The following is a 15,063-nucleotide window of genomic DNA, read 5'->3' on the forward strand; positions in this document are numbered from 1 at the left end:
AGCATTGGTGGATTTCTACTGAGGGACGTTGTACCTCAGTAATTCTAAAATCGCCAGAGCATACACAGGCTTTTGGGCCTTTTTAGCAATATTTTCCTTCCACGGCCAGTAGAAAGCACAGGCCTTCCATTGTGGGCCGATGTTGACTCTAGCAGCAGCAGGATCTGCAGGATGTTCCGGCTGCGAATCGCATCCTGATGCCACGTCAGAAATGCGTACGTCTGTAGGCGCAACCTGAATCGACAGATCTCCCGACCAATCAGAAGGCGCCATGGAAGAACGCGGTTGGCTATGATTCATAGGAACCATCGGGGGCGGAGCTTATTGACAGGCGTTCCCAGCTACCGACTTCAGAGTAGCTGTAACTGGCAGCAGAACTGTAGCCATGTGTGGTGAGTAGTGCATTTATTCTATATTTATACTAATAGGCGCTGAATGTGTGTGGTTCACGTTTCACCAGAATAGCTAGCTGAATAGTTATTCAGCTATTGCCATGTTAGTTTGAGGATAAATGCTGGAAATGAGCTAGGGGAGGCTAAAGTGAGTTTTGTATGGCCAACATGATGTTGCTAGCCAGCTAAATATAAACCGGTCTGTGTTTTTCCGTTTTACTCTGAAAGCTGCTTGATGTGGGATAACACGATCGAGCAGCAGAGTCGATATTTGAGTGCGACATTAAAATGGTAACCTGCTTTACGACGTTATTACCAGCCGAGTAAGTTTCCAGTAGCTAAATCTCTGTCTGTTACTGTGGATCTAGATGACTGTGACAGAGACCTTGGAAAACGAGTTAGGCTCGTTGTTATTATAAAAAATGAAAGTGTAACTAGATGATCTGTGTTCTTTGGGATAATACCATACCATACCATACCACCTTTATTTATAAAGCACTTTAACATATAAACCAGTGTCCACAAAATGCTGTACACATACAAATAGGATAAACAAAACATAAAATCAAATATGTTTTTTTAAGTCAAATTGAGTCAACCCCTTAAAAGAGTGCCAAAGGCTTTAGCAAATATTGTACTATATAATACTGGTGTATCGCTGTGAATTAACATCAGTCTTTCACTGTCTATATGACGCCAGTGGTCATAATCAGTTTGATGCTTTCTAATCCTGTCCTGTCTCCGCCGTCTCCATCTATCTCAGTCCTATGACTGATACCTGACATCTGTTTTCTCTCACTGTTATCACAATCAGAGCACTTCCATAACCAAGCCACCTTGCTATCAATATCTCTTGTCACAGTAAGGTGCCACTTTGCTTAGGTTAACCATTAAGCACTGATTATTTGCAGAAGGGTCCCTTTTGTCTCTCTTTACCCCTCAGTGTCCACCCCCATCACTTGCTTTTCTGAATGAATGCTCTGTTGAGCCAGGATGTCCACTGGTTAGTGTTTAGCCCTGTAACAGGGCTGCACTTTATGCCCACTCCTTTTGCCATTCATGGTGTCACTCCTTTCCTTTGTGTATTTGTTATTAGACTGGATGACAGATGTTTTAGGGAGGAAATTCTCATTATTTATGGAGGTTGCCAATAAAATGCTGAAATCTTGATTTACACTGGCCTGTTTCTGTATCGTAATGGTCTCTCACTTGGGTTAGTAATCACACACAAATAAATCTCAAGTCTTAGTGACAAGGTAAATATCTTAAAATGATTTACAGATGGGAAACAGAAACATCTCGCGTCTGATTTTTGTCATTCCTTTGACAATTCCCCTACCTCTGCTTTACGTAGGCAAGAGGTTATCTTAGGGAAACGGCAGGTCTATATATGTATACTTAATTGTCTTTAAACAGGTCTATCTTCCAAGAGATAACTATATCAGGTTTTCCAGTGCCTGTATGACTTGTTTCTCGTGTGTTACATTAGTTTGTCTGGCACTGAACTGTGAATAGCAGCAGATCGACAACTCCCAGTAATTCTTGGCCTGCTACACCAGGAAGGAGTCCAATTACGTTCTCTGTGGTTTCACCAGCCACCTTTACGTAATCATTGTCATCATAAATAGTTTCGTTTTAAGATTTAAAATTGTTTTAAAAACAATTTCTAACTCAAAATGAATCCAAAGCTTGTTTAAAATAAAAACCAGCTGATGGGATAAATCCATGCAGCATACAGATTGTGAGATGTCCTTTGGCATCGGAAAAAACCTTTTAAATACTGTAATAGTGACTTCAGCCAACCTTCACCAAACCCACATGAATTAAACATCACTCCCAAATGTTACAGGGGTATTAGTCTGACAGGCATTTCAAGTGATCTGCCCTTCCAACTGCAAATAAATAAATAAAAAAATCTCCTTTTGGTAGCACAAATTCTTTATAAAGAAAAGCTTTCTAAAACATTATTCCCTCCTTCCCCAAGGAATCTTTGCCTATCTCAACTACCACGTGCCAAGGACTCGCCGTGAAATCCTTGAGATCCTCCTTAAAGGTCTACGTCGTCTGGAGTACAGAGGCTATGATTCAGCTGGTAAGAAAAAGAGAGACTCATCACCAACAAGTTCTGCCTTTTTTTTAAATTGTGTTTTGTTTTGTTTTTCTTGTGTTCAGACCTCCTCAGAGGTTACTCAAGAAATGCCAAAATGTTGTAATAGTTTGTTGGTCTCCAATGTAACATTAATGCAGCAACTGTCCTGAAAGTCACACTTGATTTTTTGTTTTTCAGTAATACATGCCAACACTAATGACTTGTGCCTGATTTATGCTTGCGTGTGGTTACGTGTTGATTAATGTGTGGTTGTGTCCCGGTGTTTTATATACGGTGCCAACAGATGCTGGGATTTTTGTTTTTCTCCTGGTTCCTCGCTCTTTGTTCTGCTCAGTTTTATGTTACATTATTATTATTATTTTGTTTTTTTGTTTTGTTTTTTTGTTTTCTGTGGAGGCAGTTATATTTATCCCTCTGGTTTTCCACTTCTTTGTACTTTCCCTCACATCCATTTTGGTAGTTTCAGCAATCTTCTTCAAGGAATCTGCTGTCTGACCTTGTATTTACACTATGATTATTTTTCCTTATACTGAGTAAATAATAGTTTTTTTTTCTTTCAGTTCTTCTCAGACATTGGACCAAAAAGAAGACTTTACTTACATAATAGTAATACCACCGTTATACCTAATACCTACGGCCTTGCCATCTTTATGATTCAGCTATTTCTAACTTTTTTAAAAATTTCATTAGGTGTTGGAATTGATGGGGGCAACAGCAAAGATTGGGAGGTCAACGCCAGATCTATCCAGCTGATCAAGCAGCGTGGAAAAGTGAAGGCCCTGGATGAGGAGATCCACAGTAAGCTGAGATTGTTGCTCGTTTAGAGAGAACTAATAGTTGACCGAATCCTCAATTTTCCTTCCTGCACGCTGTGGTGCAATTCGCATATTTAATGTCGTCTGTCTTGGGGGTGTGTTTGTTTGATTTATAGAACAGCAGGATATTGACCTGGATGTGGAGTTTGATGTCCACAGTGGCATTGCCCACACTCGCTGGGCCACTCACGGTGAGCCCAGCCCAGTCAACAGTCATCCACATAGATCTGACAAAAACAATGGTGAGTGATGTTTCAAGTTGGTACAGAAACAGCTAAATGTTTGATTCTGTGTTAAGTTTCTGACAGTCCTCTTTGGTTTGCAGAATTCATAGTCATTCACAATGGCATTATCACCAACTACAAAGACCTGAAGAAATTCCTGGTGAGCAGATGTTTTTCATTAATATTTCTTGATGTGTTTTCATTGTTCCGATTTGTAAAGCGAAATCATTTTCTCGTTTCTGTAGGAGAGCAAAGGTTATGAGTTCGAGTCAGAGACTGACACAGAGAGCATCGCCAAGTTGGTGAAGTACATGTATGACAACCGGGAGAGCGACGACATCAGTTTCGCCACGCTGGTTGAACGTGTGACTCAGCAGCTGGTAAGGACTTGCTAATGTACACCAAAGATGCAAAAGCAATCAGACAGTAAAAAGATCTGACTTCCTGTTTGACCTGCTGCCTTGCAGGAAGGAGCTTTTGCACTGGTCTTCAAGAGTGTCCACTATCCCGGCGAGGTGGTTGGTACAAGGTAAACTCACACACTGATGGCTGATCTTAAATCTCCTAAAGTGACGTCTAAGACGGGTCAAAATGTATACAATACATTTTGAAGTCTGACAGTATAAGAAACCTTTCTGCGATGCATTTAGACCATATACTGGTAAAATATCAGGATGTGGTTTAAAATGAATATTTTCTTGTGGTTTATACAGGAGGGGAGGTCCTCTGCTGATTGGAGTGCGCAGTGATCACAAGCTGTCCAGCGATCATATTCCTGTGCTCTACCGCTCATGTAGTTATAGTTTCTCTTTCTAGTCAAATGTATCCAAATGTGGCTGGATGAAATTGCCTGAGGCCTGTTTTCTTTTACATCCCAGCTACTAAAGACAAGAAGAGCTGCAGCACCCTACCCAGGACAGACCAGGACACCTGCCTGTTTCCAGTAGATGAAAAAGCAGTGGAGTACTATTTTGCATCTGATGCGAGGTAAGCAGATACTGTTAGAGTGCACAACGATGTTCTTTATATGCCTGCTTTATGCGTGTATCAAAAATCAAACGTTTGATGTGGTTTCTGATCTGCCACGACAGCGCGGTGATCGAGCACACAAACCAGGTGATCTTCCTCGAGGACGACGACGTAGCCGCCGTGACGGATGGCCGGCTGTCGATTCACAGGATAAAGCGCACAGCTGGAGACTACCCAGCCCGTGCCATCCAGACCCTGCAGATGGAACTACAGCAGATCATGATGGGTGAGTGGAGGGACGAATTCTCTTCACAACATGCATTCCTTTCCCACACTAATGGTCAATAAATCATTTATACTGTGCCATTAATTTAGTCTCAAATCCTGTTATTATCCTGCAAGTCATAATCGATGACCAGCTGCTTACATAGTTTGGCTTGCTTTTAACGGTTTGCCCTGAGGTTGTTCTTGTTATCATCCAAGTCGTTACACTCTTGCTAGAGTAGCAGCGCCACCAGAGAAACCACTGTTGGTAAAACAAACCACTTTGCTTTAAGATGTTATTACTCCCATCTTCCCTTCTTGACCCGAGTTGAAATATTATGCTAGGTTTGTAGTAAGACAGCTGTTTCCTTCTTTTTCAACATTTTACTCCAGCCCCAGGATTTGAACTCAAACAAATCCTGGGGCTGGATTTGTTAAAGCTAAATTTAAATTTTAGCTTTAATGTGAAGCCATTAATATCCTATGTATAGAACAATGTGCAATTTGTGGCTTTTTAAAAAAAAGTACAGTTCCCCTTACTAATGCTTAGACAAATGCACCCAATAAAAAGCATTTCTCAGTGTTTAATTGTTGTTAAAGAAAAACAATTATTTTCCCAAGTCACCAAAGTTAAAGCGTTCACTTATGGGAATTAGGACACATTTTTATTATTGCATTATTTTCCCTTTTTTCGTGTACAAAATCATAATAAAAACCCCACAATCATGTAAGTTTATTCTTGGGACAGTTTTTCATGCAAAACAGACCTTTACGCATATCGACTCCAGGTCTGTAAGAATCTGACAAATCTATAATCAGTCAGGATTAAATTGCTTCCCAGGGCTGTTAGGTAATCCTTACTGACTTTATATTTGTCAGACCCTGATTAGGACTTGGAGTCGATGTGCATAAGGTCTGTTTTGCATGCAAAATTGCACCAAGAATCAACTTGTTACATGCACTTAATCAGTTATTGGACTTTTGGAATTGAAGTATTTCATCTATCCTGCTGCTGTGTCCTTAAATGAGGAACATGAGTCTAAGAAGTTTGCTCAGTATGAACACAGCTAAAAAAAAGGAGATTAAATCTCATGGTTACCGTCTATATTTTCTTTTTTCTTCATTTTCACTGACTTTTCCTCAGCAGTCCAGCAGAGGGCAGAGGTGAGCCGGTGTTGGCTGCACTCGACATTCCTTTGTGGTCCTGTCATTACTCAGCCTCTCTCCTCTCATTTCCTAGTTTTTTCTTCTTCTGCTGAATAACCTAATTCGAATGACCCAAATTGCTCTCAAAGGGAGGCTGAAACGCACTTGCATATAGACATATATATTTTCTTTACCGTCACGGTTTTTAATTGATAGGAAAACATTATCTCCCTAATGTTTTTTGTACGTTTTATTTCATTTGAGGCATGACTCATGCTATGGCTCCAAATATCTTAATAGAGAAAGAAAGTTTACCCAATAAGTACTCTCATTTCCAGGAAGGCCTGATTGTCAATAAAACACAGTGAGGACGTTTGTTTTTGCTCCTTCAGGAGGCTGTGGTTTGCATTCTCGGACGCTTAATACATGTAAACAAAACCTCTCTCGTTCGGTTGAGTTCATGTGGGTTTTATGGGGCTTATAAAAAGTCTATCGCTGAGTGCTTAACTGGTATTTACCTTTTCTTCTTTCTTTTTTTTTGACTAATTCTGGAAATGTTCCCGTGATATCTGATCCTCATTTTACAGGCAACTACAGCTCCTTCATGCAGAAGGAGATCTTTGAGCAGCCAGAGTCTGTTGTTAACACCATGAGAGGGAGAGTCAACTTTGACAACAACACAGGTTGGAGCACTGCCTTATTATTATATTTACCAAGACAAGAAATGACAATTCCTCAAAAATGTCAATCTTTGGCTTTCACTGTAGTCTTTAGCGTCAAGTAATTTAGTTTTGCATGTGCAACTACCTTTAGTTCATTATAATAAGGATCAAGGACGCCCTATAAAAGTTTTACAGCTATAAGTACATTTTTTAAGTGTAAAATGTCCCATCTCTCCTGTGGGGTGTTTGTGGTCTTTGAGCAGTTTGTTGTGCTTTTCAGTGACACTGGGTGGACTTAAGGATCACATCAAAGAGATTCAGAGGTGTCGCCGACTTATCCTCATTGCTTGTGGCACCAGCTATCATGCAGGAGTAGCAGTGAGTAGTCTTTTGTTTAACCACCTTTTGTTCTTTGGTGCAAAGTCCCGTCAGAAAAATAATCAAACTGAATCCAAGAGGAAAATATGACAGGAAATATGACACCTGTGTTGTGGTATGAGCTTCGTGTCCTGCCACACTCTATGCTCTGTGCACAGCTGGCACGTTTTCACAAATCGATGCTGTTGTTTTTTTTCCCAGACCCGCCAGGTGCTGGAGGAGCTGACCGAGCTGCCTGTCATGGTGGAGCTGGCCAGCGACTTCCTGGACAGGAACACGCCTGTTTTCCGAGACGATGTCTGCTTCTTTATCAGCCAGTCAGGTGTGGAGACCAGTGCCATCTGGACTTGATCTGTGGCACATTCCCCATTTGTATTCCACTTTCTATTTGGGGGCTCTTCTTGATTTATCTTTCTATGTGCTCAACTTTTTCAAAATGCTGAGTCAAAGTTTTTGAAACCTGTGGATTATTTTTTTCTGTAAAGCTGTCTTAAATCAGACTAGTTTATGGTGCAAAAGTCAGTAAATCAGTTTTATTGTGTGAATTGTTACGTTCCATAAACGGGTTGTGTTTTCCATTTCTGCCGACCCCGCAGGGGAGACCGCTGACAGCCTCATGGCCCTGCGCTACTGTAAGGAGAGGGGGGCTCTGACTGTGGGCGTCACTAACACAGTGGGCAGCTCCATCTCGAGGGAGACTGACTGTGGCGTCCACATCAACGCCGGGCCAGAGATCGGAGTAGCGAGCACCAAGGTATACCATGGCAACCGTGGCTCTAATTAACTCTGCGGTTTTTATGAGTGCAGCTTTTATGCGCCGTGGAAGTGGAAAACCACAACATGCATTTATTGTGTCACTGGAGATTGAAAGGATACTTCTTACATTAACCTCTTGAGGTTAGGTTATATTATGCTACACAGCATTACCAAAATTACTGTTATTATTATCTTGCTATCTTTGAAATGGCTACTTTAAACACAGGGACCAGGTCTGTGACTACCCGCTGTCAGTTGCCTCCTTCATAGCAACTTATATAAAGAGTGATAAAATGGTGATAAGACAGAGTCAGTCTGTAATCATTTTGAGGGGTGAATGGGGCCAAGTTGCCAATTACATGCAATCTGTGTGTGATAAATCAACCAAAATAGAAAATCTGTTGCCTTTTACATACAAATAAATTCACATTAACTGCATGCATTTAGCCAGAACCTCATAGATTTTGAAGAGAAAGTCAGAAGTTGCTCCACAAATATCGGCATAGTTGCTGTTGGATGACGATTTCACTGCATAATGAGACAGGGGCTCAGGAATCTTATATAGCGATATAACCAGTTGAGTGGACTCCGCCTTTCAAATGTTCACCAATGTGTCTGACGGTGATTGCAGTCAGTTGGAGCTGGAGACAGGTTGCCAAACAACTTGCAACCAGTTGCAGGCTCCAAATTTTTATTTATTTATTTTTTTTAAATCAGTTCACTGGGCAGCAACCAAGTTTCCAGCCATAGAGTTTTCCTACTCATTCTATTTAAACTCCAGTGAGACTGAGTCATTAGTGATGAAGATGAATGTACTGCTGGGTGTGTTTTCACCTTGTTGTGGCAGGCTTGGATGTGGATGATTGAAAACAGCACATTCCCTTGGAGTTGAAGTGAATGCTTATTGCTCCATTTAAAAAAGCAATCTACTAATTTTTCTGCTTTTGTCTATGACAATATTTTCAGAGGCAACACACCAAATGAATTTGTTACGTTCAAGTTAGAAATATAGCGCATGATTTCTTTGATTTGTTGTAACTGAGCCTTTGATGCTTAGCTAAAGTACTGTACACCAGTTAATTGCAACATCTCATAAATGAACTCGATGCTCGCTGACTCTGAATGAAACCCAGATGAAAACTCCATTGCAATTCTGGTCCCGCCTTTTGGAAGTTGACGTGGTCCTCCACCATTATCCCAGAGGGAGTTAAAGAAGCCTGATTTTCTCATCTCAGCTCATGTAAACCTTGGACACTTGGTTTCATGCCCCTCCCACCCCCTCACCGAAAGCATTTGCCAGCTGGGATTTGAGCAGAGGAGTTGAAGCCCCTGCTCTTTCTAGGGAGCATAGAGAGAGAGAGTTAGGAAAAGTGGAGCAGGTCCTTCCCTGCCCCAGCTCTTGGCTCAGTGACTCTTGTGTTGCTCCAAAGTCCCAGAGCACGCCTCAGAGACGCCATCATTTACTGCTCGGCTAGCAGGGCCACACACCCACACCCACCTCAACCGAATGTTGCACATTAACAACCAAGCTTATCAAAACACTGACTTGGTTTGCAACTAATCACATGCTGAATCATCCCAAATTCATATATTTGGTCTCAATTTTCTGCTTTTTCATGCTCGTAGGATTTTTTTTAAACTTTAAATGAGGGAATTTCCAATTCCTTTGTTCATATTCAAGATTCATGGCATAAATTAGCACTAAAAGACAAAACACTTTGATGCTATCATGAGGCAGATCCTTCTGGCAGGTCAGCCGACAGTAAATGAGAGAAGACTGCTTTTGAATTACATAACTCTTTCCACTGGGAATTTACAGGATTACAAAGTTTGTTTTCTAGATCACAGCTGTTGTGTTTTCTTTATGTTTCAGCTGTGTATGCATGCATGCTCACATTTGCAGGGTCAAAGTTGGCACATTGTGCATCAGGAAAGCACTGACAAGTTTGAAAGTATGAATATGGAAGAGATCAACGGTTGAATATGTGGGTTAAATATGTTGCCACAGCTCTGAAGGACTACAATTTGTGTGTTGTTGTGAAGAAAAAAGAAACGGTGTGTAAAGGTTTTACAGCTATTTTCTTGGCCCTGCACATTGGCATTTCTGAGTCCAGAGAGTCTTGTGAATTGACTTGGCTTCTCTCAGACTCTGATTGAATCTCCTAAATGAGCATGGGAGACCTCCAAACGTGCTTGGAGATGAAGGAAGGAGAGGGTGCGGGCGGCGATGACGGCAGGCACAGTCTCAGATGTGTTGAGGTTATAAGAAGCGACATTTCCAGAAGGATCAGACATCATCTGTGGTATATGTGGCTACAAAGGTTTTTAGGATGAGCAGCACTAACTTAACTGCGTGTGTTTTTTTTTTTTTTTATAATGCTGCTTGATGTGTATGAAAACCCACCTCTCCATATTTCATCTGGTGCAGATTATAAACTGGAGACCAAATTTGCAATCAAAACAAAGCGAAAAAGAAGGACATGGCTTCATAATCTGTACCGAAAGGCTCAAGTCGTGATCTGGTCGCTGCTTCGTTGGTTCGATATTGAGCTGCAAAATAGGAAATCTACCATTCCCTCTAGAAATGAGGTCACAAGCAAGCAAGCTTTGACTGTGCAGTGGTGGCGGTCCACTTTGTGACCTTCATACAAATAGTTAGGGAGCAGTTGTTTTCTTTATTAGTCAGAGTAGAGACAGACAAAGAAACCGCATCTTAGCAATTGTGTTACAGTTAATAAATATTCTACTTTCTCTGTTGTGTTTTTCGTCTTCAGGCCTACACCAGTCAGTTTGTGGCCTTGATCATGTTTGCCCTCCTGATGTGCGATGACAGGATTTCAGTGCAGCCCAGGCGCCGTGAGATAATCCAGGGCCTAAGAGTGCTTCCAGGTAAGTCACACCACATGTGTTGTAATTCAGCCAGAGAAGTCTTGATCATATGTGAAGTTTAAACACAAAAAGACTGGAAAAACTAGCTCTCAGACCCAAGATCAAGCACATCCACAGCCTGTTTTAGTTTTGTTTTTGTTGGTGTTTTTTTTTTTTTTTTTAATCCTCCTAGAGGACAAACTTAAACGGCAACAAAAGGATCAGAAGACGAGAGAGAGCGGGAAGGGGGGCAGACGGATGAATAGCTTTAGATTTTGGCGTTGGGCTCTTGCATGACTCTGTGAATCTAAAGCACATGATAGCATGTCCCCAATAGTAACCTAATAAGGAATGTCTGGCTTGTCTGCCACTCCCTGCCCAACATTAGAAGCTGAGTCTAGGTTCATGTTGCTGCAATATTTTTTTCATATTTTGTCTCTGCCAGTCAGCCTCTTGAAACAAGAAAAAAAATGTGTGTGTGTGTGTGTTAGATCTGATTAAGGAGGTCCTCAGTTTGGATGATGAAATCCAGAAGCTGGCAACGGAGCTGTACCAGCAGAAGAGTGTGCTCATCATGGGCAGAGGCTACCATTACGCTACCTGCTTGGAGGGAGCACTGGTGAGCACATGCGAGTTTATCATCTGACAGCTTGATTGTTAATTTCAGCGTAGGCTTGTATTTATCTAAAGTCTGGATGTTTTTTTTCATTCCCCTGCAGAAAATCAAGGAAATCACGTACATGCATTCAGAGGGTATCCTGGCAGGAGAGCTGAAACACGGCCCGCTGGCCCTGGTGGATAAACTCATGCCGGTGATCATGATCATAATGAGAGACCACACTTATGTCAAGTGTCAGAATGCCCTGCAGCAAGTTGTTGCTCGCCAGGTAAGAATCGCACATGGCGCATGTTTTGTGATCAGCCTTATTGTAATGTCGGTGTGTTGGTTTATTTTATAATCCAGTCACAAGTGATCAGCCCAGATTGTTTAGTTGCCTGAAATGCTCAAACAAACTCTGACAAATAAAAACTAAATGTGACACTTTACAGTGTTTATTATATCGTGGAAAATGACTAAGTGAGTTTATTTGAATCCATTTAAGTTTTTTCCTTTCTGAAAACTGTTTGCATCATAACTCATTAAGTTCAAACCCCGAAAGTATGTTGACCACTGCGTCACCTCTGGCCCTTCAACTCAGTCGGTGAAAGGGGAGAGGTTGATTCAGCGCATCTCCATCATTGTGCAGTAAACACACTATATTCATCTCTTTGTTTCATTTACAGGGTCGTCCTATTGTGATCTGCGACAAGGACGATCACGAAACCATCAAAAACTCCAGCCGCACCATCAAAGTGCCTCACTGTTTGGACTGCCTGCAGGGCATCCTGAGCGTCATCCCTCTGCAGCTGCTGTCCTTCCACCTGGCTGTCCTCAGAGGCTACGATGTAAGTGCTTTCCCTTCAGGATCAGCAACAACTCTCAATCCAGCATGCTTCTTAATTCAAACATTTCTTGGAGATACCATTTTCCCAAGTGATTTCCACTCTTACAGTCATCATCAGTATACCTGTGTTTACAGGTGTAGTAAGAGTATGATTGTGTAAAATACGTCGATGATTCATTTCAGGACATAAAAGAAGACAGTTGTGCAAAAGATTCTGGAGCACAATATAAATGAGATATTCTGTTATTATTAGCCTGTCACTGATCATCTAGCGCTGTCGCTCAGGACTGCTTTGTAAGCAGAAACACTGCCAGAATAAACGTGCAGTGTTTATATCTGTAAATCAGCATGTCCCCCACTCGCTTGAAAATGTAACCTACTTTGTGAACGATGTAAACTGGCAAACTTGGTGGTGAAGGTGATGATGATGTGGTTAGCTGCCACACTGAAAGAATTGTAGTGAAATGTAAATAACCTCCATCTGTGCGCGAATTCCGACCTGCGATTGTTTCATTTATTGGCAAAGCCCACAAGCTGTTACTGATGTTTGTGCTGGTGCTGCAGAACTGACTTAGATGTGTTGTCCCCTTGATTTCCTGTTTTTGAGGAATTTTAAAGGTCAAAGTGAGCAGCTTAACTCAAAGTCAGCATCTAGTCAGTTTTTCAGAGCATTTCAGAGAAACGTCCTGGCCGTGCAGCTCTGTAGAACAAACAGCTCCACCACACGCATGCCCTGTGTTTTATGTAATTTTGTCCGAGGGGAGGAGAAGCGCTCTGGACAGGACATGTGTGATAATTACAAGAGCAGTTCTTCCAAACCGCCATATCTCTGGCTCGCAGATTAAAGTATGTTTTTGTTAAGATTTGTATAAATCATACTCTGGTGTTTTGACAGCAGCATTTAGTCAACAGCAGCAACAGTGTCCTTTTCATCTGCAAGGCTATTGATTGTCTGCTCCTCTGTTTAAACGCAGGTGGACTGTCCAAGAAACCTGGCCAAGTCCGTGACAGTAGAGTGAGCCGCACCATTCATCACTAACAACAAAAGCTTGGCATAGACACACATTCAAGCACAGACCCCAAAGGAAGCGTCTGTGTGAAGTAAACCATCAGAAGATGACGTCCTGTCCTGTGTCTTGTGTGTCGTGGCTCTTTTTTTTTTCTTCTTTTTTTTATGCAGTCTTTCAGTAATCGCTCTTGTATCTCACTGTTGTGTATTATCACAGTGTTGCATTGTTTCTTTTATCAGAAAGCTTTGACAACATTTGTTTTTTCTTTGTTGTTGCCGGTGGCAAGGAATGGGTTGGGAATGACATATAACGTGCATATCACTTTTTCGGGGGTGAACCTGTATCAACCTTCGCTGGCCATTTATGGGCATGCCTTCCATGTTTATCTGTTGCTGATTGGGCTCTCTGGAAGCTGATGTTAAAGCTGACAGTAGTTTACGCTTTAAAGACCTCACTGGCTCATTTTCTCTTTTAGTGCAATGATTTGTAGTTTAGTTGGGATTTTTTTTCCTTGGCAGCTAATCATTCAAAGTGTCTTTACTCCACTGTTGAAGTAAACCACAGTCTTGAATCATTCCAAGCCACAGGTCATCGCTTCTTCATAATTGCAGTGTGGTTTTGATACACTTTCCCCTCTTGGATTTTCTTCTGAGGACACGCAGCAAAGAGCAGCATCAAATGTCCGATCAGAAAAAGTTTGTGAATACTATCATAAATCTTCTAATGTTGCTGTGTGTAAGCCCAGGAATTCGGTTTTTTAAACTCTGGTTTTGGTCCACTCAGTTAATGAGAGGAACCACCTACACCAGAGTCTGAGACGTCGCTCGTTCACTCTTTCCTATTTTTCTCGACACGATCCTGTTACTGTAAACGCTCTCTGGGTGCAGTTTAGCGTTTCATTCTCGTGTGGGACTTTTCGCATAAAGGTTTCTTTTTATCAATAAACTGAAGTAATGCAATTGAGATAAAGTTGCAAACCTGAAGTAGAGGCAGTCGCCAGCCCACACCTTGCCACCGTCATTTTGCAATCTTGGGACCATTTGTAGCTTTTCTTCTTTCTTTTTTTTTCGTCCTCTTGTTACATTTGTTTGTTAATTGGTTTTTTGGAAGGAATTTTATATTATTGAAGTTACTCTTTCATTTAAAATGTTAATGTTACTGTCATCTGAAATGTCAAACCAAAAATCTGTCTCTGGTGGCTTTGGCAATCATAAACCAAATCTCTTTTTTTCGGTTTCACTGTTGCTTTTGTAGCCAAAATGGACTGATTTTGCAGATCGTATGCTATGAAGTTATTCTGAGGCCCTGAGGGCACGTATACACACAGTCGCTTGGCAGCATGTCATACTGTAGACGTTGACTTTGGTCAGAAGCCAAATGCCAAGCTGTGTGTCTGTGATCCCAGGTGTCTTTTAAATTCAGAAGCCAAGAAAAAAAGTGACATTGCATGCACACACACACACACACACAGTTATGCAGTAGAGAAAGAATAGGAGCAGCTTTTTTTAAGCCTGCATTCTTTAAGTTTAAAGATATTTATCTTGCATTTACAATCAAGCCTTAACTTGGACTTCATTTTCCCCCCTTGAGCCTTTTCTGAGCCAGTGAAATGTTGTTACAGGTACTTTTGTAACCCACACTCGAAACACTTTTTGATTTACTGACTGGATGTATTGATCAAGGATGCTGCAGTGGATCCTAGCACCATCTGTTGGGTTACAGAGGGAGTGGGAGTACTATTTATTAGTGGAACTGATGCAATAAAGTGTCACGTACGTATCTTTTAAAAGTGTCTGGGAGTTATTGGATTGAGGATGTGTGCGCTTGTGGATTTACATGACCTAAAATACTGACAGTGATAACAAAAGGTGTCTGTACGATTTTTATTCCAATAAATACGCTGTAGAAATTCAGGCACATTTGGACTTGTCATTAAAATAACGTGTTTAGTTCAGGTGATAGAGTGCACAAAGAGTTGAGGTACTGGAGGTATTTAGGGGTAGCTCAAAGTAACGATACGCCGC

General features: G+C 41.4%; 1 protein-coding gene across 1 annotated transcript; it reads left to right on the forward strand.

Moving 5' to 3' along the window:
• The first annotated feature begins 274 nt into the window (after window positions 1-274).
• Window positions 275-14,952, forward strand: LOC147317178 (glutamine--fructose-6-phosphate aminotransferase [isomerizing] 1). The gene is made up of 19 exons (XM_086313876.1): window positions 275-392; window positions 2,377-2,484; window positions 3,193-3,300; window positions 3,434-3,559; window positions 3,643-3,701; window positions 3,787-3,921; window positions 4,009-4,070; window positions 4,255-4,334; window positions 4,420-4,528; window positions 4,633-4,796; window positions 6,508-6,603; window positions 6,863-6,960; window positions 7,162-7,282; window positions 7,557-7,714; window positions 10,491-10,605; window positions 11,076-11,203; window positions 11,304-11,471; window positions 11,869-12,030; window positions 13,004-14,952. Exons 1-19 carry the CDS (start codon window positions 386-388, stop codon window positions 13,046-13,048), a joined length of 2,049 nt encoding a protein of 682 aa, XP_086170002.1. The 5' UTR covers window positions 275-385; the 3' UTR covers window positions 13,049-14,952.
• The last annotated feature ends 111 nt before the right edge of the window (window positions 14,953-15,063 follow it).

The sequence above is a fragment of the Aulonocara sp. 'chitande type north' Nkhata Bay genome, linkage group LG12 (assembly GCF_057382095.1).
Source record: "Aulonocara sp. 'chitande type north' Nkhata Bay isolate Kocher_YH1m ecotype deep benthic linkage group LG12, A_spYH_male_GT1.1, whole genome shotgun sequence".
NCBI lineage: Eukaryota > Metazoa > Chordata > Actinopteri > Cichliformes > Cichlidae > Aulonocara > Aulonocara sp. 'chitande type north' Nkhata Bay.

Excerpts from the sequence above, each read along its gene's own strand:
- LOC147317178 (XM_086313876.1), top strand. Across the intron at positions 10,606-11,075 it reads GGGCCTAAGAGTGCTTCCAG|ATCTGATTAAGGAGGTCCTC; the intron begins GTAAGTCACACC and ends TGTGTGTGTTAG. Across the intron at positions 11,472-11,868 it reads AGCAAGTTGTTGCTCGCCAG|GGTCGTCCTATTGTGATCTG; the intron begins GTAAGAATCGCA and ends TTTCATTTACAG.